Consider the following 26,223-nt stretch of genomic DNA (forward strand, 5'->3'; position numbering starts at 1 on the left):
TTTCTAAGAAAATTCTTATTCCCAACAGAAATGAAACCCTCTATGAAGTCTTTCCTCCTCATTCTCCCAGCTCAGTGTGGTAGCTATGAAGTAGGTCAGCCTTTGATCAGGGCAGAGCTCAGGGCCTAGTACTGAGCATTGCTGATTAAATGTATGCATTCACTGCACATCAAGACTAACAGGAGTCGGGGGTTGTTGATAATACTGCAGCCCCCACAACCCCAGGGCAAGGACAGTGTTCTGAATTGCTCCAGGACAGGCAGCTGGGATAACAGTACCCATCCCAGGAAATATGTGGTCTCACACTCTTCTCAACCAAGGCCTGGGTCCAAGCATTCTTCCATCCTTCCACCAGACCAAGGTCTGGTTGTCAGTCACATGATGGTAGTAGCAGAAAGGAAGCAGAGGCAGCAGTGAGGGTCCAGGTTTACTTTTTGGGAATGGGTGGGATGAAAAGGGGTGGGTGGGACAGGGGTGCCCCTCAGTAGTCAGCTGTGTAGTCTGTGCCATGTAGCCCCCGGCACAGAAGTGTGAACTCTTTCACCATCTCCTTCACCCGCCTCTTGTTCACTCGCTCACTGGAGGAGGGAAAGGAGAGCAGGTTAGGATCATCCACTGACACCCTCAGCTTCTCCCTACCCAAACCCAGGCCCACCCCAGCAGCTCACCGAAGGATCTGCTGGCTGAAGGTATCTTTCTGCTCAGGGCTGAGGCGGGCCGAGGGAAAGCCAGGTGGCTGTAGTGCCTCCTTGATCCACATGCTCAGGAGACTAAAGCAGTGCTTGTTCAGGGCGAACAGGATGTCAGCAAAGCAGTCCATGAGGCTGCGGGAGGCCTGGCCTCCAATGGCCTGAGGGAGAGTGGGTCTCAGTACACCAGAGCCTTGGCCCTCTGCAGGAGGAGGCTTAGCCATGCTGCAGGCTCTCTGGGACAGTCCCACAGGCAGACTACATAAGGAAGTGCTGCTTTTTGAGAGCCAGCTGATCCTCACAGCAACCCTAACGACTTGCAGCAATGTACTTGCAGAGCAGAATTTGAGAGCTCGGGGAACAAAAGGCTCAAGCATCCCAGAATGCCAGCTGCTTCAGCAGTGAAAGTCTCTCCAGCCACCAAGCCCCCACTTCACCCAGCTCACCTCCAGCACTGCTATGAGCAGCATACGACCATCCTCCTGTACCACCTTTCCCACGGACTCTACTTCCCCACACCGAGGCAGCAGCTCAGTCTGTAGAGAATGAGAGGCCTGTCAATCCCAGCTCCTTCCCCCTCTCCCGGAGGATGAGCTCCACAACCACACCTCTATTTTCTAAGTGCTGGGCAGGGTGAGGGTGGGGATACCAGGGGTCAGCATGGCACTCACAAAAAAGCCACAGGAGGCCTTGACAGTAGGTGCCTCGGGAAACTTGAGGGCCAGCACAGCTGTGGGAGAGGCAGAGGTGGATCAGGTGGGGCCTTATGATCCTCCTAGGGGAGCCCCAGGCCCACCTGTCCACTTGGCCCCACTTACCACACTGGAACACAGCTTTGACATCCAATCGTTCACACAGGAACAAATCTGGCTTTCGCTTCAGAGCCTGCAGGAGGTGGAGCTGGTAAGCCCAGCCCCAGCCAGATCCAAGGACCATCACCCCGCCCCATTCACCAGCCACCCGAGCCGCTAACCTCACACATCAGAGGTCAATGCCACCCAGCCACCTTTGGGGGGACCCAGAACACCCCAGAGTTCAGTTAGTCAGGTGAGAAGCAGCCCAAGGGATGCTGTGTGTACATGTAGGTGTATACAAATGCACAAGTGTTAGAGGTTGTAGGTAGAGATCATAATGCACAGTATTTGGGTCCCAAGTCACTCCCTAAGCCAATAGCTTTCCCCCTCCCTCCTCCCTCAGAGCAAGACCCCTTGAGATTTCAGGTAGCCAGCTGTGACTTTTGCTTTGATTCACAGGAAGCTGAGGTCCCCTGGGTTTGTGAACAGGGCAGCAGGAAGAAGAGATGGCAGCTGGACATGGAACAGGACCCCAGCCCAACAGCTCTGCTCCCATGTCTACCTGCATTTCTCGGGCTCCCCCCAGCTCCTCCTCACGAAGAGGAAAAAGCAGGGCAGGATCCTTGGAGTCCCTGCTTTCCCCTTCCCTCAGCATACCCTGGGTCCAGGGCCTGCTCAGCCATGCATACCCAAGAAGCGAGTGCTGCCGTGGGGTTAGCAGATGGAGGGAAGGGGGCAGATAGCCTGCCCCAAGTGGTACCAGACATGGCTGGCACATCCTTAGGTCACAAGATACTCAGCACAGCTCCAAAAGTCCTCAACATTGCAGTTCTCCAGCGATGCCCACAGCGCACACCATACAGACCCCACCCTCTTACCCTTCGCATGCCCTCTACCCCCGTTTTACTCATGTGAAAATACCCCACATGCACCCTTATATGAAATGTCTTACTTACATACCTCTATTATGCCTCTTACATATACACACTCCCATTTCTACAACATACCCTCATTACAGTCATATAGCCAAACACTCCACACCCAAACCATCCACACACCCATATTCCTCCTACACACATGCACTCTGCAAACACACCAACAAATATACACTCAGATGTCCTCCTTGCCAAAGATACATTCTCACAGATACACACATATCGATTCAGGTCCAGAACACTCCCCTTCCTCATTCATCCCACCTTCTACCCCTACCAGACTTAAGACCCAGGACAGCAAGAATCATGCCTGCTGCATTTGCTCACCATCCTACCAGAGCAGCAATCTTTATCACACACGTAATAAAATATTTGTGAAATGATTGAGTAGAGAAACACTCAATTTGCCCCAACTCACAGGGACCTCTCCAACCCACAGGAGCCCCCTACCACAGAACTCTTTATCATAGTACTCTATACTCCCACAGCCCAATCTACACATCTTCCAAGCCATCCTCATTCTAATGTAGATACATAACACATTCCTATTCTCCATATAAAACATTCTCTTGCAGCCCAATGAATGGACACACACATATCTGTCACATATTTACGCTCAACATCCATCAATGCCTAACACATCATCAAACAGCACACAACACATCACATCCATTTCACATTTATCTCACAATGCCCAACACAATACACATACTGCTTAGTGCAGATGATTTCTGGCTCCCTCTCAAACTCCAAACACACAAGCTTTAGCACATGCCAGACACAAGCACACCCTAACATCTCAAAGCGAAGACTGTAGCCCGTAGGCCCCTCTGTCCAGCAGCAGCACAACCTTCCCACCAGCTGGACCGTGCGCCGCAGTGCACATTCTCCTTCAGCCCTTCTCTTTGAAGCTGTCCCCAGCCTACCTCTCAGGAGCAGGTCATGAGGCAGGCAGTTCCCCGGCAGGAGCACGGGGACAGTGAAGCCCAAGCCCTTCAACTCCAGTCCTACCCTTGACCATCCTGGGCAAGCCAGCCACACAGGAGCTGCTGGGTACAGTTCCGTTCCCTTCCATTCCCTGCCCCACTCCCTCCAGACCAGCCCAGTTCCCTCCCTTCAGGATCAGCCTCTCCCTGGTCTTTGTAGGCCACTGAGCTAGTTGAGGCAAAGGGGCACTAAAGGAGGATGTTGGGTTGTCAACTTCCACGGAAACAGATGAAGAAACTCTATTCAACTGAACAGAAAAAAAAATTTGTCAACAGAAAGCTAAAAATAGGCTTAAATTGAATTTCAACATAAGAGAAAGAGAAAGAGAGAGAACAGAACGTGAATGAATAAAACTAAAACACACCTGTGCCAGGAGTTGCATAAATGAATCAACAATATCAGGATGATCCCTGGGCCCTAAAATATAATAAAGATGGAACTTAAGAAAAAATTATACAAACAGCAACTCAACCTCATATAGTTATGTGGGACTGAGAGCCTGCAGGGAGACAGCATGGGGGCACATGAGCAGCAGGAAGCAAGATAAAGAAACAAAACATACAAAAACCATGAACTGGGAGAAGCCCAACAGAAAGAGACGGCAGAGTGAAGGACGGGCCTGCCCCAGCCCCTCCAAAGGGGCCTTCCACCTACTCCCCACTCCACCTCAGGCCAGTTCCCCCTTGGTGCTCAAATAAGTCTGGATTCCACGTGCTGAAGAAGTGGTCCTCACATTCTTGCTATGGTCTCTGACGGGTTGTGGTAACCCTGTACTACTTATTGGCATATACTTCCCCATCACAGCCACAGAAGAGGGCAGGGCTGGCTGTGGGTCAGTCAGCTTGAGGCTCTTTTTGAGGCTTGACTGATGGCTCTGAAAAGTCCAGGGCATCAGGGCCTGAGTAAGCGACCCTCCTCACCTTGATGGTCTTACGGCTCTTGGTCTGGCCAAGGAAAGGATTCTGTTTAGTCTGCTTAAACTGAAGAACTTCTGTTTGGGCAGCGAAGTGCCCTGGGTGCTATAGGGCTGGCTAGGCAAGTAACTGCCAGGGTGTAGGGAAGTAAATGTTGTCATAAAGCTAAGGAGAGTCCCAACCTAGCAAAGTCCCTCCACATGACACAGACTTAGCAGACAGTCAGACTCAGGGCTGAGGACCAGTTCCCAACATCTGGACATGCCACAAAAAGAGGGAAACCAGTTGTGGTGTCACCCCATGGGAAGGCAGAGCCTGAGGAAGCTTAAGACTGGGGCAGCATAACAGGTATGAGGCCATCCCGCCCAGCAAGACAACCGACAACTCTAGCCAGTATGATACTGGACACCCTAGCTTCACTTCTGATCATTCCTGGGGCAAGAGCAAAGCACGCACCTGAAGCTCCTGCCCAGCCCTCTCCATGCTCAGGAGAATGCAGTGCAAAAACATCTGCCCAAAACACCACTAAGTAGCTGTGTGATCTTGTGTGAGCCACAAATGCCCCATTTCCCATCTGTAACAAGCATGGTCATTTCTTCCCTGCTTTCTTCTCCAGGATCTTGGGAAGCCACTTTTAAAGCCTGTTCCTCTCATCTCTAAACCCAGAGTTCCTCAAGTCCTATACAGTAAGACCCAGTGTGCCCCATGCCTGGGGTGTTCAGCACCTTTCCTGCTGGGCCAGACAGTGAGGAAGCAAGGTCCCAGGAGCCAGGAATTTTTGTTTTTTGTTTTTCAAGATAGGGTCTCCCTCAAGCCCAAGATGACCTGGAATTCACTATGTAGTCTCAGACTGGTCTCAAATTCGGGCAATCCTTCTACCTCAGCCTCCCGAGTGCTGGGATGAAAGGCATGTGCCACCATGCCCAGCCCTTCTTTCTTTTACAATGTCTGAGGCTGGCCTCATTCTAGACATAGGGATGCAGAAGGGACTCACTCATGTCTTTCTGGGGTTCAGTCTAGGAAGAGACAGACATGAAGGCTGTGCATGTGGTCAATACTTTATGATGTATATATACCAGATGAGGTTTTGGCAGAGCTAGAAGCACCTGGTTCTGCCTCAGAGTCATTTGTCTGAGGAAGGATGCATGCTTCTTCTCTTTTCTATTTTTTTTTTTCTTCTTTTAGATGCATGCTTCTTGGCTAAGACATGAAGGAGCGAGAACTCACCCAGTAAAGGCAGAAGCCAGGCACAGGGACCAAATGGGGCATGGTAGGGCAAGAGTCGGTGTGGCTGCCATGTGCAATCATGAGAATACATTAGAGGTACACCAGAGCTTGACCATATGGAGGAGCAACCAGAGGCCAATATGGAGCAATGAAGTTTGAAGCCAGGGATGGAAGATGTCCAGAACAGTGTTTGAAGAACAGGGTAGCTTCAGTACACAGGACAGACTAGCGAGAAGGGCCATATTCAGGCAGAGGTCTGTGAAGTTAATTTAGCTGAGGCGCAGCATAAACTGGAGGGCAGGGAGAAGTGGGCCCACAGCAGGATGAACAAAGCTAGGGTTTGGGGGACATGCCCTACAGGAGGTATGAGGAGTGAGTGCGACAGGCCAAGCTGAGGACAACCACACCATTTCTGGCTTAGGTTTCCCTCAATTCTTGATCTAATTCCAAGGCCCATAGAACAAAGAGGCCAGGACCATGCAACTGGACACTGAGGATATGAAAGGAGAGCATGCTGGGGTGGACCTCAATCTCAAATCTAGACTAGACTTATGAGGCTGGTGGAGCAGCACTGCTTCTGTCTCAGGTCAGAACCTGGTTAGGCAGATGGAAACCTTAAAACCAGGCTCCAGCTCTCTCAGGCAGAGGGCCACAGAGAGTAGGGACTTGGGACACCAACCAAGGTACTTGGCATTAGGCCTAGAAAGGGCTAAGCTTTTACACTGGAAAAGAAGTCAGCACTTTGAGTACTTCCTGTGTGAAATCCCCAAGCCAGGAGCCCAAAGGGAGCCACTATGATATCTATAATGGTATGGAAATGAGGCTCAGCAAAAGTAAATGACTTACCCAAGGTCACACAACTAGTTGGTGGAGATGAGCTTAAACTAAATCTACCTGATTTTAAAGCCCATGTGCTTCTAGTTCTCATTATACCCCAAAGGAAAGGAAGCAGTCTAGTGCCCCAGTCATTCAGAGCCTTACCCCAGCTTCCCCATATCCAAGCTGACCCAGAGCCCAGCAGAAGATATCATTCACCCTTTTAACCATTTCAACCTCAAGTGTCAACTACATATAGGTGACAAATATGCAGTGTTTCATCCCCCAAGTTTCCCATCAAGTCCTATATGTGACCAGGGGACAGAGAACAGAGTGGGCAGCTTGGCTCCCCGGTTGAGGAAGCAGAGGCAGTGGCAGTGGCGGTGGCGGCAGAGACCCTGGTCAGGACCTACCTTGCTGGAAGAGAGTGAGTGTGACGGAGGTGACGAGCAGGAAGAGGGCCTCTATTGGGGGGAAGTGGGCAGGCTCATGAGCAAAGATGTGAACCAGCTACAACAAAGCAGGGAATGCTGGTCAGTGGATGCCTACCTCACCAGGACAGACCAATGTTCCTGGAACACAGGTGGGGACCCCAGCCATGGCAACCATCTGAGCCACCCCCACCCAGGGTCAGATCTCTACGATGACATCCAGACAACCAGCTACCAACTCCAGAAGGCCCACCTGTCGAGTGAGGTCAAGAGCTGAGGCCTGGGGGATGGTGCTATACATCCGACCCAGCATCTCACACAGCTGTGGCACCATGGGAGCAAAATCATCCAGTAATGTCTTAACAGACTTCTCAAAGATAGCGCATACCGCCTTGGGAAGAAAATAAAGGAATCCTGGTCAGCAGGTCACCATCATCTGGAACAGTACCGAAGCCTTGCAGAGGGAGGTCTGGGAAAGGACCCTTACCGAGAAGCCTGGTTAAGCCCTGCAAGCCAAGGAAGGCAAATTCTGTCCCTCATCCTGAGAAGCAGGAGGCACAAAAAGGGTTCTCCACTGAAGAGCACAGGCTGCAATTTCATCACTTAACTCTTGCCTCTCATCTCTTTGTCATTTCTCGTGGGGAGCAGTAACAACAGCAACAAAAACCTGAACTGAGCCAGGTGTCGTGGCACATGCCTTTAATCCCAGTACTTGGAAGGCTGAGGTAGGAGGACTGCTGTGAGATTGAGGCCAGCCTGAGACTACATAGTGAATTCCAGGTCAGCCTGGGCTAGAGCAAGACCCTAACAACAAAAAAATTGGATGGGCATGGTGGTGCATGCCCTTAATCTCAGCATTTGGGAGGTGGAGGCAGGAGGATCGCTATGAGTTTGAGGTCAGTCTGAGCTACAGTGAGAGACTCTACTTCAAAAAGGAAAACAAAACAAAACAAACAAATGAAAAAGAACCAAAGGCAGGTCTTGGAGGCTACAATAGATAACTGTCACTCAGCTATAGCATCCTGGTCTTTCTTCTGGCTTTCTTCCGTGACACTGGGACATTCTAATTGTCTTCCCAAAAGATTTCTATGTCAGTAGGATGATTTCCCTTCCTGTTTCCTCGAGACCATTGCAAGGCCAAGAGGGGTAGCAACACTTCATTTCTGCTCCCTCTCTGAGAAAATAAACACAGGAGCAGAAAGCAGGGGTCACAGCTCACCTCAACCACCTGGGCATCATTCAACCACTTGCTCAGCACCTTCTGGATAAGCTGGAAGACCTGCTGCAGCACCACCACCACCTGAGGACACAGGGAGAAGTAAGGCGCCCTGCCATCACTACCACCTCCTGAGAAGGGCCTGATAGTAGGCAGAAGGCAAGAAGCTTAACCCATCCATCACCCCTGACTTCACATTGAGGACTAGTCCATAGGACCCTTGGGGCAAGAAGTGGTTTGCCAAACCCTCCCGGCATGAAAGAGAAGAGTATCTTGAATTCTAGGGATTATAGAGGAAGCCTCAAACTGCAAAGCAGACACATCCTCAGTGCTTGATAAGACTGACCACTTTGTACACTTAAAAAAAAAAAATCACTCACTCCCTATCGGCTTCTGCTCAGGAAAACCAAAGCAACAGGCTAGCCCCTGAAGAGGAGGAGATGCTGTCTCACCCAAACAGGCGTGAGGTAGGGAGCCCCCAGGGATGCGTAGATGCGGGCAGCTTATGGAGGAGCAGAGAGCAGGCTGAGGTCCAGGGAGGTGAGGGAAGGCAGGATGTCAACTGCCACAGAAGAAGAAGGGGCTCTGTGGGATGACGGTGGCCCAGGCTTGGTCTGAAGCCAAAGGGTAACTGAAACTGGGTGGGGAATCGAGTAGAGGGACCAGGGAGTTCCTGGTTTCCTTTTCTCTAGGAGAAACCCTGGGGCATTCAAGGACCATGACCAAAGCACTCCCTAGTATTTGTACAGAGCTTTACAGTATGCAAATGGTGTCAAGCCTCCTCTGCTCCAACAGTCCTGTGATGAGTAGCTGGGTAACCCAACATTCATAGCCTTGAGTGAGAAGCTGAGGCTTGTCCCAGATCAGCTTGCAAGGGGTCACTCCACGCCCTGTGCCCAAGCTTATCACAGTGCTGCACTGCAGTCTGTTTACATGTGCCTCCTCTCAACTGGGAACAACAGGATGAAGGCAAGAACCACGACATGTGAAGCACATAAGCATCCTGACTGCCTACAGGGGACAGTAAATGCTTAGGAGGCCCCAAAGACTTGGGGCTTAAACAGGGCTAACAGCTCTGTGGGGTTGACGGATGATGTTGGATAATAATTGAGAAGGGCACATGAATCTCAATGACATCACCCTGCTTAGGCTGGGGACAGGAGAGCATCAGCTACAGGATGAGTGGGACAGAGACACTGCTACATATAAAGTGGAGGACAATGACAGGCTCATTCTCTGGGGTCACACAGGGTCGGGGAGCAATGACAACATCACCCACAGAGTTGGGGGAGTGACAATGACATTCCCATAGAGGAAGGGGCAATGGCAAAGACAAAGTCACCCACTGGGTTGGGTCCCTGTGGCACTGGCAGCTTCCGGAGCTCAGAGCCTTCATGATCGTCCTCATGATGACTGATGTCCAGCGTAGTGAAGAGGTTAGAAAGAAGTCCCAAGATGTGGACAATGGCCAGCTTGTTGGAAGGATTGGGCTACAGGGAGAAGTAGACCAAGTTCCAGACCTCACAGTCCTAGCCTGGCCCCCGATCACTCAGACCCATCCCTCTGTAGCCACAGCTCTCACAAGGAGAAACCCAAGTCCCAGTACGGCCCTGGGCCCCTGGAGCTCACTCACTATCTCCTCGGCCAGCTTCTCAAGCTGCTGGATGTAGGGTGAAATGAGCGAGTGCAGGTTCTTAAGGATCTCCTCCACCTGCAGGGCTGACAGCAAGAAGCCCAGTGCCTGCATCAGCCACATACACTGACTTGTCTGTGGGGCAGAAAACAGAGATGGTCCATCCTAACCACATCTGGTTGAGTGGGAAGGACAATGTCTAAGAACAGAGAATAATGGATAAGAAGGGAGAGGGTAGAAGGCAGGATGTGGGGGGGGGAGGAGACCCATTGAAAATTTGAGCCGCACCTTATGGATCTGTTTCATGAGCACATCCTGGGGGTAGAAAAGAACATGGTATCACATGGAGCAGTGCACGCTGAGGCCCAGCACCACTACCCAGGGGCCCTCATACCTGGGAGACAGCTACGATGTTGGCAGCATAGGGTGGCAGGTCATACTTGCACTCTCGGCAGATCTTCTTGAGGGTGGACACAGAAGAGACAGACAGCTCAGGATTGCCTAGTGCATGCAGCACAAGGGGTAGAACACTGTTGATCATAACAGGATGGTCAGCCAGCCATTCAGACAGAGCTCCTGGAGGAAACAGGAAAAGACAAGGATCTCTGAGGCAGGCCAGGCTGGCTTTGTGCCACATTGCAAAGGTACAGCAAAGCTCCAGGAAGGTCCAGCATATCCAAGGTCCTTACTCAGGACCAAGTGGGCATCTATGCGTGTACTTGCTCTCACAGGAGCCTCAGCACTCAGAAGCAGAAAAGGATTACTGCTGTTCCATCACCAGTGAATTAGCATCACTGAGACGCAGCACAGCACACTACGGGAAGGACTGACTTTCCAGGACAGTCAGCTGGCTACAAGACTGTGTGTGGGAGACGTGCCTCTCTCAGTTTGGAGAGGACCTAGCAGGCCAGTTGTGGTTAGGGGTCAGTGCTAGCACTAAGAAAGAGGTAGGTCATGGGTGTACACCAGATCTTACCAATGGTGAACATGACAGTATCTGCAAGTTGCACATTGCTGATGCTGATCCGTGGGATGAGGCCAATGAGCCCCGGTACCACATCAGAATAGTTGACATCGATGGTCTCCGCGATGGACTGGAAGCCATAGAGCAAGGCTTCTGTGTGCTGGGGAAAGAGGGTGCCACTGGCTTGGCTGAGGACGAGGGTATGATAGGTTAGGGAGGACTGAGGGAAACAGACTTGGGAGGTACCTGCCAGGAGTACGGCTCCTCTGAGCTGGTGAGCAAACGGCCCAGCTTGTCATAGAGGTTACTGAGCAGCTCAGCCCCCAGCATTTCATAGACATACATGAGCGTGTCTGAGATGTCGACCCTGAGAAGCAGATGAAGGCCTTTTATACCACCTGGATTCTTGCCAAAAGCTAGAAACCTACCCCAGGACCCTCACAACCCTGCAAAACTGCCCAAACTAGAAAAAAGACTAGAAAGAGTAGCCTCAAAAGTCAGGAAGCCTGATCCTGGGCCACTGCTCTTTTTTTTTTTTTTTTTTTTTTTTTTTTCGAGGTAGGGTCTCACTCTAGCCCAGGCTGACCTGGAATTCATTATGGAGTCTCAGGGTGGCCTCGAACGCACAGCAATCCTCCTACCTCTGCCTCCCGAGTGCTGGGATTAAAGATGTGTGCCACCACGCCCGGCCCACTTCTCTTATTGCATTTATTATTCTAGGACTCTTGTTTAGAGCTAGGGTTGGCCTGCTACCATCACCTGTAAATTCGGAACTGCTCCTTCTCATCTGAGGACCAGAATCCATATTCCTCATCAGAAGGAAACTGGGCCTTGTGCAGAAGCACATCCACCAGCTGGAAGTAGACTGGCCGGTACACCTGCTGGTACACAGCCTGCTTCTCTGCCTCAAAAGACAGAATGTCATCCTGAGAGAGCCAGGGAAGAAAGTTAGCCACATCACGAAACACCATATATGCCCATGATCCACCTTCTTGCATGACCTAGCAGTCACATAGACACACCTGCAGCGTGTACCAGAAGGTAAGGGTTAGGGAGCTGGTGGTCTCATTGACAGGATAATGGCCAGGGATGCCCGTGCAGAACATGATCATGTTGACAAGTGCCAGGAAGCTCTGCCAGTGCTCTACTTGGTCCAGCAAGGCCCTGGGGAGAAGGAGATACTTTTAGGTCACTCTACCTCCCCAATCAAGTTCCATACTTTACCGTTAGAGGGGCCTGCCACCCCACTGTCAGCTGCCCCACTCCCTACCTGGAATGGTTCTCGCCCAGGGCCACAGCAATGCGACAGATGCCATGAGAGGTCTCCATGTCCCCATTCTGCACTGCCTGCCGTAGCTGTTCCTGCAGTCCCAGCACCAGCGGGATGAGTTTCAGAAGCGTGTTCACGTACCTAGAGGTATGAGGTGAGAGAGACCCGTCAGAGCTGTCTGCCCACCCTGCAACAGCTTTGAGAGAAAGACACGATCTCCCTGGGCTTTGTCACAGCCTTCCTAGCCAAGCCTAAGCCAAAAAGAGGCCAAGGCCTGCATGACAGCTTTGATGCTGCTCAGGTTGAGAAGAACATTAGTTCAGAGATCTCCAGGAGAACTCTGGGGAAAAGTATGAGGATGTCAGTTTTACCAGTTGAATCGTTTCCTCCAGTTGGATTGAAAAGTGGTACTGGAATGGGTTAACACTTTTGGGGAGGCTAAAATGAAGTGAATGCATTTTGCATGTAAGAGTGATATGAATTTGAGATCAGAGGTGAAGTGTGAACCTTCTAACAAGATATCTTACAGGTTTTCAATGAAACATAGCCCTAATGCCTTAATTTCAGACTTCTAGCTTTCATAATTGTGAGACATTCAAAGCTAACCCAATTTGCCAGGCATGGTAGCACATGCCTTTAATTCCAGCACCTGGGAGACAGAAGCTTGAAGCCAACCTGGGTGACAGTGATTTCCAGTCAGCCTGAGCTACAATGAGACTGCCTCAAAACAAACAACAACAAAAAAAAAAACCATGGAGATATAAAGGGAAAAGAAAGGAAGGGAGGAGGGTACTTAATAGGTTGATATTGTATATATGTAAGTACAATGATTGCGTTGGGGAGGTAATATGATGAAGAATGGAATTCCAAAGGGGAAAGTGGGGGGGGGGGAATTACCATGGGATATTTTTTATAATCATGGAAAATGTTAATAAAAAATTTAAAAAAAACAATCACAAAAAAAACCCTTGTTGGGGGTTTCATAAAGTCAGCCCTCAATACACAAATATACACAAACACACACAAAAACCCCACCCAATCTGTGGTACTTTGTTATGGCAACCCTGGAAAAGGAACGTGGTCAGTGTTAGAAGAAACTGAACAGGGGTTGGTTATAAGGAAACTAGACAAAGAAGACTTCAGAAAGTAGCAACCACTCATAAGGACATCAATCTCCACTTGCTGGCACCAAATCCCAACTCCTGTGTGGTTTAGTGGCAGTAGGGAGAGCAGCAGGTGACGATCTCAGAGAGCTAATGGGCAAAATGGATAGGATGTGATGATGAGCTGGATGCAAAGATAAGGAGGAGTCAAGTACAGACCTGAAAGTGAGGGTGGAGCTACTCACTGAGACCCCAAGGGGAGGTAAACTGGAACAGTAACAGCTTTAATGGGAAGTGGGAAGTTCAGCATTAGGCATGATGTACAGGTACAAGTGTTTAGAAAGAACAGGACATAAACCTCTGAAGCCCAGTGGAGCAGTTAAGAGAAAGAGACATAGATTCAGAAGTCATCAGCTAGCAGCTGGTAACTGAAGCGATGGGGTCAGTAAGATGTGCCTGGGAGAAAGTGCAGAGAGAAGAGTGTGCAGGAAAAGGTGCTGATGCACAGGGAGGGGCAGAAGCAGCCCAGGACACAGACTGAGACAAGGCTGGCTCCACCTACTCTGTGGGGACCAGACAAAGTGGAGGAAGCCATACCCAGAGAGGGTCACATGCTTAGGACCTCTCTGCTGTCAAGCAGGGTCACCACAGCAAGCTTTGGCAGGAAGGGGGGTGAGAATCCCAGAAGTTCTAAGTGGATTTGCCCTAAACAAGTTGCTGGGAAGGTGAAATGCCACAAAGAGGCATCCTGCCCAGGAATGTGTGCTTTCTTCTCCACATTCCCATTCTGGTAACAAAAGCCATCTACACCAGGATACCCCCAGTTCAGAGACAGCCCCAGAGGGTGCCGCTAGGAGACAGCTGAGATAGCTTCAGTCTCATGACCCTGACACAGGCTGCACCACAAGACAATGGGCACCTTCAGGCCAGACTCTAGAACAAAGAGCTAGAGAAAGGCCAAGGCTATAGCTCATAAGGTCACCAGCAGCCAAGACAGTAATAGGAGGCAGTGCTCTAACTCCATAGCACCCCCACTGAATTCCAAAGCTCCCTCCAGCCACTGAGTCCATGAAGACAGAAGGTACTTAATGAAGGTTCTTGATTTGTTTTCATTGAGCCTCAAATAGGATAAATCAAAGACAACATAGCCCAGAAGGGCTCAAAGTATTACTCAAGGTCAAACTGCAATTTAGGGACAGATACCCGGTTGAGACAGCCCTTAAAATATTACATCTGCTTCCTTTTCAAAGTCCAAAACTAAAGAATTTCCCTAAGTTATCTCTGCAAATCTCAGTCCATAACTCCAGTCTTAGCCAATAGAAGCTCCCACCTACCTGTCCAATTCATCCTCCCTGCCCCCATCTCCCCAGCTCCCTGAGAAGCAGTTCCAGAATTAAAAACATATTTCAAGGAAAAAAAAATATACTTCAAAGGAGAAAGCCAGGCAGCAGGGTCAGGTGTAGAGAACCAGAAAAAAGAGGGCTTAGGTGCAGGCCCAGCCAAGAGAAGGCTAGTATCAGAACACTTGGGGAAGGTAGAGCCTGGATGACCCAGGAATCAAAGCCACTGAAGGGGACAATCTTAAGCTAAATTAAGGAAATTAGAATGGACAGAGCAGAGTCCAAGTTCTGACTCTGGGCTCATTATAGCCCATTCATGGGGCAAACACCTGCATATACTTCCCACTACCTGAGCACACAGGCTTGAGACTTGTGAGCTGACAAAAGAAGCCTGGGGGCCCCCAGACGTGGAGGATGCCTGGAAAGATGTTTTTAGGACCATGGTTAAGACTCGGTTCAAGAAGCTTGGCTCTAGTTGGTCAGCTCCAGGAGCAGGGGCAGGGCTGCTGGGGATGGGTTGGCTGCCATTCACACTGAGCTCAGCCCAGACCTACAATTAGAGCTCCAGGAGCAGAGCTGAGAAAATGGAAAAGTTGCTAAGCAACCAAGGGGCTGCAGCCAATGGGGGCCCAGGATGCTATGGGTTTCCTCACTGACTCCTGGCTTGCTCATTCGTTCAGAAGAAAAGGGGCATCAATTACTTGCTAAAGCCCTTAAGGCAGCCTGGGTGGGTAAACTTGGTGTTTCCAAGGATGCCTCACATTGCCCAAGTACTAGACCCTGATTAATTCTTCTTAGCCATCATTGTCTAACCCTACCCAGCATTTGGGCTTCAGGCCTCCAAATGGAGCCTTGCCTTGAGATTGGTACTACCTTATGCTGGGGAGTCAGGGTTATCAAACCACTACTGCAACAGTAATACCAAACGTTAGTAATAGTTATTTGTGGGATACACAGAAAGCATGCTAGACACTTAACACTTTCTTATTTCATCCTCATACCAAAATATTTTTAAACCAACACTAATGCCTTGTTTATTAGCATAAAAAGATATTTTTGTTTAATTAAAAACTTTTGTGGTTTGTTTTTGCAAAACTGGAATCTAGTAGCCTCTATTACTGAGCTAAAACCTCAGCCCTTTCAAGTTTACAGAACATTGATTAGCCATATTCTTCCTTCCTTCCTTTCCTCCCTCCCTCCCTCCCTCACCCCACTGTGTGTGCTCTAGCCACCAGCCAAATAGACCCAATGTGTAATGGACTCTACTTTTTTTTTTTTAGTTTTACAAGATAGGGTCTCACTCTAGCTCAGGCTGACTTGGAATTCACTATGTAGTCTCAGGGTGGCCTGGAACTCACAGTGATCCTTCTACCTCTGCCTCCCGAGTGCTGGGATTAAAGGTGTGCGTCACCACACCTGGCTTGAACTCTAGTTATTTATTTATTTATTTGAGAGCGACAGACAAAGAGAGGAAGAGGCAGATAGAGAGAATGGGCGCACCAGGGCCTCCAGCCACTGCAAATGAACTCCAGATGCGTGTGCCCCCTTGTGCATCTGGCTAATGTGGTTCCTGGGGAATCAAGCCTTGAACCAGGGTCCTTGGTGGGGACCTTGGAGATTCTCCAGGGACTTGGAGAATCGAACCTGGGTCCTTTGGCTTCACAGGCAAGCACTTAACCACTAAGCCATCTCTCCAGCCCTGGACTCTACTTTTTAATCACCATTTGTTTTTTTTTGTTTTGCTTTGCTTTGCTTTGCTTTGCTTTGTTCTTGAGGCAGGGTTTTGCTTTAGCCCAGGCTGACTTAGAATTCACTATATAGTCTCAGGCTGGCCTTGAACTCACAGTGATCCTCCAATCTCTACCTTCAATGTACTGGGATTAAAGGTGTGTACCACCACATCCAGCTTTCTAAAAGCAAACAGCTTTAAGTATTTTAGCAGTAACCATATACCCCCCCCAAAAAAAATTACCATTAAACTTATCACATATGGCAAAAAGATAGAACAGTCCCTAATTTAAAACATACACTTACTGGGCTGAAGAGATGGCTTTAGTGGTTAAGACATGTACCTAAGAAGCCAAAGGACCCAGGTTCGATTCTCTAAGTCCCATGTAAGCCAGATGCACATGGTGGCACATGCATCTGGAGTTCGTTTGCAGTGGCTAGGGCCCTGGTATGCCCATTCTCTCCCTCCCCCCCCCCACCGCATCTCTAACAAGTAAATAAAAATGAATATAAAGTCTTTTAAAAAACAAACATACACTAGCCGGGCATGGTGGCGCACGCCCTTAATCCCAGCACTCGGAAGGCAGAGGTAGGAGGATCACCATGAGTTCAAGGCCACCCTAAGACTACAGTGTTAATTCCAGGTCAGCCTGGACCAGAGTAAGACCCCACCTCAAAAAAAACAAGAAGAAAAAAAAAAAAAAAAGAAAAAAGAAAAAAGAAAAAAAAACCCCATACACTTACTAATAGGTATGCTGAACTCTCCCACCCCAGTAGAGATCACAAAATAGCTCAAGCAATCAAAATATTCTTTACTGACTCTCAGGGGCCAGCTCTGTGCATGTTATCCTGCCTTAGCCTTTACATCAATTCTGTGAGTTTGATATGATCACCTCCATTTTGGCAAAGAAGTGGCTTACCAAAGTTCTCAGATTTAGTAAACACACCTCTGGGATTCAAACTCAGACTAATGCCAAGGCTTGAGCCACTGCCACTCCAGAAAGTTTCTTTCAGCAGTTTTCCCCTCCAACTTTGTCAGGGATCCCAAAACCCTCTCTGTGAAGTGTCAGTGTCAGGTTCCCAGCCTTGCTCTTTCCAACTCAACTTACACCAAAAATAAAAATAAAAAAAATCTCAGCAGATCATTTCCTCTGCCTGAAATCCTTTAGTAACTTTAAATTTTTACTTATTTATTTATCCATTGGGGTGGGGAGGAATGGGCACGCCAGGGCCTCTAGCCATTGCAAATAAGCTCCAGATGCATGTTCCACCTTGTTCATGTGGCTTGTGTGGGTACTGAGGAATTGAACCTGGGTCTTTAGGCTTCATAGGCAAGCACCTTTACCACTAAGCCATCTCTCCAGCCCTCCTTTAAGTAACTTTACACCATCCTCAGGATGAAGATTAATTGTTTTATTTTTATTTATTTATTTGAGAGTGACAGACAGATAGAGGCAGAGAGAGAGAGAGAGAGAGAGAGAGAGAGAGGGAGAGAATTGGTGTGCCAGGGCCTGCAGCCACTACAAACGAATTCCAGACGCGTGCGCCCCCTTGTGCATCTGGCTAATGTGGGTCCTGGGAAATCGAGCCTCGAACCAGGGTCCTTAGCTTCACAGGCAAGCACCTGCTAAGCCATTTCTCCAGCCCTGGATGAAAATTAAAATTTCAGGCTTGGCTGACAAGGTCCTGCATTTGCATGTGGATTTCCTATACTTCTGGCCATCAGACTCTGGTGTCAATCATACTTAATGACTTAAAAGTCTTAAAAATCATCACCCATCCTTACACGCCCTTCTCTTACTTGGGCTCTTTCAGTGGTCTGGGGGTCATCCCCGTATCAACTCCATCTAGCTCTAACATAGCCTTTCAAGCACAGCTCAGTTGTCACTTCCTCTGGGAAGGCTTTCACAACCTTCAGAACTGATTAAATGCTTTCTCTGTGTTCCCAGAGACCCTGCTTTCTCCATCAGAGTCTTCATACATCGATGGCAGTTGTCCACTTGAGTGCCCATCAGATTGTGAGCTACTGAGAGGAACAAGTTATAGCATTAATCAATGCAGGGCTGGAGAGATGGCTTAGTGGTTAAGCGCTTGCCTGTGAAGCTAAGGACCATAGTTCGAGGCTCGGTTCCCCAGGTCCCACGTTAGCCAGATGCACAAGGGGGCGCACACGTCTGGAGTTCGTTTGCAGAGGCTGGAAGCCCTGGAGCGCCCATTCTCTCTCTCTCCCTCTATCTGTCTTTCTCTCTGTCTGTCGCTCTCAAATAAATAAATAAAAAATGAACAAAATATATATTAAAAAAAAAAATCAATGCAAACCCCAGGGCTCAGCACAGGTGCCAACATTGCAGGTCTTCCATGAGTGTTTGCCAAACACTGTTTGCCTTTCTATCAGGTTTGTTTGTTTTCTGTTTTTTTGAGGTAGGGTTCACTCTAGCCCAGGCTGACTTGGAATTCATTGTGTAGTCAGAGATGGCCTTGAACTCATGGTGATCCTCCTACGCCTGCCATCCAAGCACTGGGATTAAAGGCATGTGCCACCGTGCCCGGCTGTTGTGCTTCCTGATGCTGGGCACACTCCTCTTTGTCTGTACTATAAGGCAACTCCTACTTTTCATGCATTATCAATTATTGGATGGTATCATTTCCCAGGCACAGAGAGACAAAGTAAAGCAACAGTCCCTGTCCTCACAGGTGAATGGCTAATGGGGAGACACACAGATTGATAATGAATTACAGGCTAAGAAAGAAATACAGGAATAATACTAAGAGCTCTGAGATAATATAGTAGGGAAGACCAAACTTAGTCTTAGAAAGCAGTGAGGGAGGAAGGGCTCATGAGCTCCCACACGTCCTAGAGCGCTATAGAGGCTAACGGTTGTTAGAGGAGCAGTATGACCTGCAGTGAACAGACACTATGCTCATAATGGGTCACACAGACACACAAAAAGGACACGAAAATAGGAGGGGAAATAACTAGTTAGTGGGGAAAAAACAGGATTCACAGAAGTGAGAGGGGGATAAGTGTAATGAGGAGTGAATGTCATCAAAATACATTATATACATGTATAAAATTACCCAAAAACAGCCGGGTGTGGTGGCATACACCTTTAATCCCAGCACTTGGGAGGCAGAGGCAGGAGGATCACCGAGAGTTCAAAACCACCCTGAGATTACATAGTGAATTCCAGGTCAGCCTGGGCTAGAGAGAGACCATACCTCGAAAAACCAAAATAAGAATTTCTCTATGCAAGTGAAACAACACTTACGTTGAGGCAGAGATGTGTCAAATATTTGTGCACAGGCTAGAAGGAGCATGGGATATCAAGAACTGAAAATGCACTGCAGGGTAAGTAGTCGAGGCTGGGATATAGATCAGTTGATAGAGTGCTTGCCAAAAGTACACAAAGCAGTGGGTTCAACCCGTAGCACTGTATAAAACTCCACATGGAGGTACATGCCTGAAAGCCTAGGATTGGGAAGGCATTGGCAGGTGGATCAGAAATTCAATATTTAAAAAAAAAAAGAAGTTCGAGTCCATCTTGGCTAAAAGAGGAAGTACCAGGCCAAATGAAGCTACATGAGACCCTGTGTCAATTTTTTTTTTTTAAGTTGGGGCTGGAGAGATGGCTTAGCAGGTTCGATTCCCCAGGACCCACGTAATCCAGATGCACAAGGTGGCGCATGTGTCTGGAGTTTGTTTAAAGCAGCTGTCTCTCTCTCTCTCTCTAATAAAGAAATAGAAATAAAATATTTAACAGATTTTTAAAAAGTTAATCCAAGCCAGTTGTGGTACTTGGGAGGCAGAGGTAGGAGGATTGCTGTGAGTTCAAGGCCACCCTGATATGACACAGTGAATTCCAGGTTAGCCTGGACTAGAGTGAGCCCTACCTTGAAAGAAAAAAAAAATAAAAAGTTAATCCCAGCACTTGGGAGGCAGAGGTAGGAGGCAGGAGAATCACTGTGATTTCAGGGCCACCCTTAGGCTATACAGTTAATTCCAGGTCAGCCTGGACTAGGGTGAAACCTTACGAGAGGGTTGGGGGGAACACACGCACAAAAAAATTTTTTTAAGGGTATAGGATGATAGCTGGGCATGGTGGTGCACACCTTTAATCCCAGCACTTGGGGGTATAGAAGGTCGGGAATTATGGCCAGCCTGGACCAGAGGGAGACCCTACCTCAAAAAAAAAAAAAAAAATTACAGTAGGCTGGAGAGATGGCTTAGCAGTTAAGGCACTTGCCTTCACAACCTTACAACCAGAGTTCCATTCCCCAGTACCCACATAAAGCCAGGTGCACAAGGTGGCAAATGTGTCTGGAGTTCATGTGCAGGCCCTGGAGTACCCATTCTTTCTCTCAAGTAAATAAATATTTTTTTAAATTATTACAGCCAGGTGTGGTGGTGCACGCTTTTAATCCTAGCACTTGACAGGCAGAGGTAGGAAGATTGCCATGAGTTCAAGGCCACCCTGAGAATACATAGTGGATTCCAGATCAGCCTGGGCTAGAGCATGGTCCTACCTTTAAAAACCAAAATAAGGGCTAGAGAGATGGCTTAGTGGCTACGCGCTTGCCTGTGAAACCTAAGGACCCTGGTTCGAGGCTCGATTCCCCAGAACCCATGCTAGCCAGATGCACAAGGGGGTGCACGCATCTGGAGTTTGTTTGCAGTGGTTGGAGGCCCTGGTGCGCCCATTCTCTCTATCACTCTCTGCATCTCTCTCTCTCTGTCACTTTAAAATAAATAAAAATAATTTTAAAAAAACAAATAAATAAATAAAAATTTTAAAAAATGATTACAGGAAGTAAGGAGAGCAACATGAGATGAGGCTGGTATTCACACTGTGCAGCATCTTTGAGTTACATTAAGGATTCCGAACTTCACCCTACTGAGAAAAGTCACTGAAGGGTTCTGATCAAAAAGAAAAGATTAGATCCACATTTTCAAAAGATCACCGTGGCTGCCGAGACAGTGAAGGATATAAGAGTAAAAAGCCAGGGAACTGGTAAGAAAGCTCTGCTGAAATCTGGGAAGAGAGATGATGACAGCTTGGACTAGGGTGGCAGCAGCAGTAATTGAAAATAATAGATTTGCAATATGGTCAGGAGCAGCACAGCCAGGATGTACCAACTAGCTGAGAGAAAGAGAAGAGTCAAATATTTTAACTTAACAGTCTACTGGATGATTGGTTGTTTAATGTCGGCCTTGTTCTCTGAACCAAGACGACAAGGACCATGACTTATTTGATTCCTGGAGCTATCGCCAACAGTGAACTAAGTATGCAGTAGGCAATCCATTAACGTTTAGTAAACGGATGGATGGATGATGGCCAAGCAGACTATCCCTCTCGGCAGCTGGGAACCAACTCACCTCTGGGCGTCAGGTTGTGAGATGGCATTGACAATGGCCTCCACACTGCTGTCGAAGAGCTCCGAGTCCTGCAGAGCGGCGAAGGCAGCCTGAATGAGAGCCTCACAGTCCTGCAGCGGGACCTCGAGCTGCGCCCAGCTGGAGAAGCACTTGAGCACCTTCTGCCGCACACAGCTGGGTGAGCCGGGCTGCTGCAGCAGCTGCTCCAACAACGGGAAGACCGCCCCGCACTCCACCGCCAGGCTGGCCCGCACCAGACCTTTGCGGTACTGGGGCAGGCGGCTGGTCTGAAACTCCTCAGGCAGTACTGTCAGCAGCTCTAGCAAGGCTAGGCAACGGCCCTGGCCATCCACCGGGGAGTCCTCAGCCTGGAAGAGCCGTACCATATCCGCTACAGCACATGGCCAGGCGTCAGGCATCATGCTGAGGGCCAGTGAAGCCAGCGCCACACACAGCCGAGTCAGCACAATCTTGGAGCCACTGGCAAAGCGGGTGATCTGGGTGAAGAGCTGTGCCTTCAGGCTTTCATACTGGTCAGCGGGGATGTCACTCCAGTAGCGAGAGATCTTGATGTGCAGGGCACTGGCGCCAAAGTATTGGATCTCAGGCACCTTGTCCGGTTGCAGAAGCTGCCAGCTGAAATGCCAGGCTTGTGGAGAGACCTGGGCCTGCATCAGCCACTTCTGGGCCAGGTTCTTGTTCTCAATATTGGGGTCGTAGTAGAGCTGGTGCAGCGCCTGCAGGACAGCACAGGACTGAGCAGGTCTGGCTACTCTGGATCCTGCCCGAGCCCAGAACAGAGGGTGTGACTTGGTCTTGTAAGATGCTCCCTCTCCCTGACTGGGGGTTGACACAAAGGGAGAACTCAGCAGTTTTTCCTGTGCCCAGGGTCCTGCTTATATTGAGAGAACCTGGATCTTGCCTGTGCTCTATCATATCTTCCTACAGCACACGTATGGGTTCAGAGAGGGCAAGACTCAGGTGGAAGGACAGGTTGCACAGAGATGAAGCTAAACCTCAGACATGCAAGCATGGAACAGCCTGAGGGACCATGGCCCTTCCTGACACAGCTGCTCCTGTCTACTCCAAAAGCTCTATCTTCTCCCCCAGGATCACTCTTAAGTCACCCCAGAGGCTAGCACTAAAGCCAGTGTGAAATCTGAGAAGCACTAAGACTCATGCCAGGTAGCCCTGGGGTAGAGACATACTGGAGGGGAGGGTGAGAACACCCTTAGAGAGCACATATAAACATCTAACCAAGTGATTCAAAGAGGCTTTGGTCATGGGCAAGCAGCCCAAGCAAATGCCTACCCAGAAGCTGACAACGAGCAGAATCCCCAAGGTCCCATAGCTCATACTCCAATGAGACTTCGTGCAGTAAGAAAACAGTGGCTTATCTCCCTGGTAGCACATGAAATGAGACACCACCATGCCAACACTGTCCAGACCCAAGGGATGGGAGAGTGAGGCCAGAATCCCTACACAGGCTCTATCTAATTAGGCTTAGCCTTATCTGTACCCCTAAGAGCCAGCTATGGCCACTGTCATGTGTTTGGCTGCTCAGGGATGCCAAAGGGGGCAGAAAATGAAGGCAGAAGGGCTGTATCCTCAATGTTTGTCAGGGCAAACAGGTCTCAAGAATCAGTGAACATCTGTAACCATCCCCGGCTTTCCAGCACGGTAGTCCTATCTCCCCATCCATCTCAGAGGGGCATGTACTCCTGCACTCCAGGATGCTAGGAGGAGAACAAAAAAGAGAAGCATATCAGAAAAGATGGTCTGGGCAACAGGGGAGCCTGGGAGACTATGGCAGGGAGCCACGAGGGCAGATGAGTAAGGAAGAATCCTGCAAGGTTGCCATCAAGAGCCAGACTCCTTGGACCCAGCACCCAACGAAGGAAGCCAGGTCCACTCCTGTCTGCCCAGGACTAGTTTGGATTCCATCCAAAAAAGGAGGGACCCTTTTCCAAAGAAGAATGAAAACATAACCCAGACTGTTTTAGTTCCACATATGTTGTGAGCCCTCAACTGAACACAGTCACTTAGGTCCAGGAAGGTTAAGCATCAGTGATGTATCCTGAGGCGGAGGTGGAATTGCAGGTTTTCTGAGTTGCTGATTTCTTACAGCTCAGCTCATACATTTCCCATGGAGCTGGACAAAAAACCCTTCTGGCTGGACGTCTAGGCAATCAACACCCTGAAGAGAACAACCTAAGACCCTAGAGTATCTGTCCGCAGGGGACCTCTGTCTACAGACAGCCAAAAATAGCCATTACACTGCAACACTGGTATCCTGCCTGCCCAGAGAGACAGCAAATACCAGGTGCTCTAGGGGCACCATCCCAGCAGGCACTCAGCCCAGGACTATGCTCTATCATTAGTGTCAATCCCCAGAACTTCTGTTCTGTCACTAGAGTGCCCACCCCAGAGCCCTCATACCTTCTCCACGTTCTCCACAGTGAAGTCCAGGGCTGGTGCTGCTCCAGCCCCTGCAGCCCCCAGCTGCTCCTCCCGCCGCTCCATCTTTGCTCCCTGCCTTGCAGGGAGGTAGACCCTGATCTGCCTCTTGCCCCAGCCTTTTGGCTGCCCGCCCCCTGCTAGACCCCGGCTTGAGTGCCCAGGAAGCGTTGGGGTGAGGGGGTGCCCAGGACGGGCATGGCTGCCAAGGCCTCCCCACCTCGTTTGAGGGGCTAGCAGAGATCAAAAAAGAAGGGTGCACTTCAGAGAACCCACTGAGAGGCCTCCTAGAAGGCGACAGTGAGGCGCTCTCAGACGGGGGTCCTAATGGTAGGTCACGGCTCTGTCTCTAGAACCAGAAGTCACAGATGAGGCAGGCCTGTGGGGGAAATCGAGGCCCTGACCTGGAGGGTCACAGGGTCAACGGCCCCCCCGTACCCACAACACCCTCGTCTGGGTGAGCTCCTGGGTTCCCTGAGGAGGTCACGGGGCTGGGGGAGAGCCCTTCGCGGGAATACGGAGGCGTCCAAGGAAGCGCAGGGGTGCAGTTCCGAGGGTCTGGGGCAAAGAGTCGATGGAGTTGGGGGGCTATAGTGGCGCCCCTCCGTTGGCTTGGCCGGCCCGCGCTTAGCTCGCAGCCCGGCTACGGCCCCTCTACAGTCGCTGCCTCCGCCCCGGTGAATGACAGACAGGCTGGCCCGGCCAGGACGGGGCGGGGACCTCAGCCAGATGCGGGCTGCCCTAGTCGCCTGTCCCCCGCACCGCCAAGTCAGGGCCCCCACCCGGGCCTGTCCTGGCTCGGCACGGCCCAGCGCAGACAAACACGGCCCAGCGGAACTACGCGGAAACTCATTCCGGGTCTTTGGCCCTGTCCTCGCGGCAGCACGCGCGCACCCGAGCAGGCTTCGGAGCAGCGCGCCGCACGAGGCCTTAGCCGAGCCAAGGCCCCGCCACTGTGCACTCTGGGAAATGTAGTTCCCCTTGCGTCGGGCCGGAAGGCGGTGCCTGGCGCGGGAGGCCGGGAGCACGTGGGTTAGGGTCCCATCGAACCCCGCCTATTTCAGACCTCCATCTGCCGACAGGCACGCCCATTCCTACTGGCTGCGGGCGGTGGGTCGCAGCTTCCGGCAAGGATGAGATTCAAGGGACATGTGGGTGGTGGTGGGATCTGGGCTGGAGAAGGGGCCAGGTTCCATCCGTGCACCACTGCGGAGACAAGGTGGAGCCCAGAGAAGTGAGGTTGTGGGGGTGGGGAGAACCGTCAGCACCAGCCAGAGGAAGAGCTGGTGACTTCTCCAGCTGGGCGTGGTGGTGCATGCCTTTACTTGGGAGGCTGAGGTAGGAGAAGCACGGTGAGTTCCAAACCAGCATGGGCTACAGAGTGATTTCCAAGTCAGTGACTGACCCTGCTTCAAAAACAAAACAAACAAACTAGAGCTTCTCGGGGTTAAAAAAAAAAAAAAAATGGCTAGAGAGATGACTCATTGGTTAAAGGTGCTTGTTTGCAAAGTAGGCTGGCCTGGGTTCCATTTCCCAGCACCCATGTAAAAACCAGATGCAAAATGTGGCCCCTGTATCTCATGTCTGTTTGAAGCAGCAGAAGAGCTTGGTGTTTATGAGCGCGCGGCACACACACACACACACACACACACACACACACACATTAAAGAAATGGTTCTAGGGGCTGGAGAGATGGCTCAGCAGTTAAAGGTGCTTATTTGCCAAGCCCTACTACCAGGGTTTGATTCCCTCCGAAAAACCAGATGCATAAAATGGTGCATGTTTCTGGAGTTCATTTTCAGTGGCAAGAGGCCAGCATATTCGGTCTTTGTCTCTCTCTTCTTTGCAAATAAATCAATAAAAATATTTTTTCTAAAGGTCCTAAACCAGCCGAGTGTGGTGGTGTATGCACTTAATCCCAGCACTCGGGAGGCAGAGGTAGGAGAATCACCATGAGTTCAAGGCCACCCTGAGACTACACAGTGAATTCCAGGTCAGCCTGAGCTAGAGTGAAACCCTACCCCCCCTCAAAAAAAAAAAAAAAAAAAGAAAAAGGTCCAGGTGTGGTGTTACACACCTTTAATCCCAGCACTCCAAAGGCAGAGGTAGGAAGATTGCTGTGAATTTTAAGCCACCCTGAGACTACATAGTGAATTACAGGTCAGCCTGGGCTAGAGGGCTCAATAAAATTAAAAAAAAAAACAACAGGTTCTAGGGGTCAGGCATGGCATTGCGAGCCTAGCACTCAGGAGTTAGAGGTCAGAGTGAGTTTCAAGCCCAGCCTGGGATTACAGAACGAGTTTCAAGTCAGCCTGGTCTAGTGTGAGACTCTGCCTCAAACAAAC

The 26,223-nt window shown here is 49.8% G+C and overlaps 1 protein-coding gene across 5 annotated transcripts; it reads right to left on the reverse strand.

Annotated features, from left to right (window-relative positions):
- Positions 1-414: 414 nt before the first annotated feature.
- Ipo13 (importin 13) lies at positions 415-24,689 on the reverse strand. 5 transcript variants are annotated; one of them, XM_004672512.3, is made up of 20 exons: positions 23,861-24,689; positions 21,422-22,158; positions 11,877-12,017; positions 11,629-11,770; positions 11,366-11,532; positions 10,853-10,973; positions 10,619-10,766; positions 10,037-10,218; positions 9,931-9,957; positions 9,643-9,777; positions 9,356-9,499; positions 8,013-8,093; positions 7,047-7,184; positions 6,776-6,872; positions 3,770-3,822; positions 1,508-1,574; positions 1,361-1,419; positions 1,136-1,225; positions 669-850; positions 415-578 (listed from the first exon to the last, which is right to left on the reverse strand). In XM_004672512.3, the coding sequence occupies exons 1-20, from the start codon at positions 23,942-23,944 to the stop codon at positions 482-484; spliced, it is 2,892 nt and encodes a 963-aa protein (XP_004672569.1). In that variant the 5' UTR covers positions 23,945-24,689; the 3' UTR covers positions 415-481. The 5 variants fall into 5 exon arrangements, 4 of the variants coding, with proteins under 4 accessions (XP_004672569.1, XP_045006257.1, XP_045006258.1 ...); XM_045150322.1 differs by having other exon boundaries at positions 21,422-22,261; XM_045150323.1 differs by lacking the exon at positions 23,861-24,689 and adding an exon at positions 22,941-23,142.
- Between the last annotated feature and the right edge of the window lie 1,534 nt (positions 24,690-26,223).

Source organism: Jaculus jaculus, chromosome 5 (genome assembly GCF_020740685.1).
Source record: "Jaculus jaculus isolate mJacJac1 chromosome 5, mJacJac1.mat.Y.cur, whole genome shotgun sequence".
Classification (NCBI taxonomy): Eukaryota; Metazoa; Chordata; class Mammalia; order Rodentia; family Dipodidae; genus Jaculus; species Jaculus jaculus.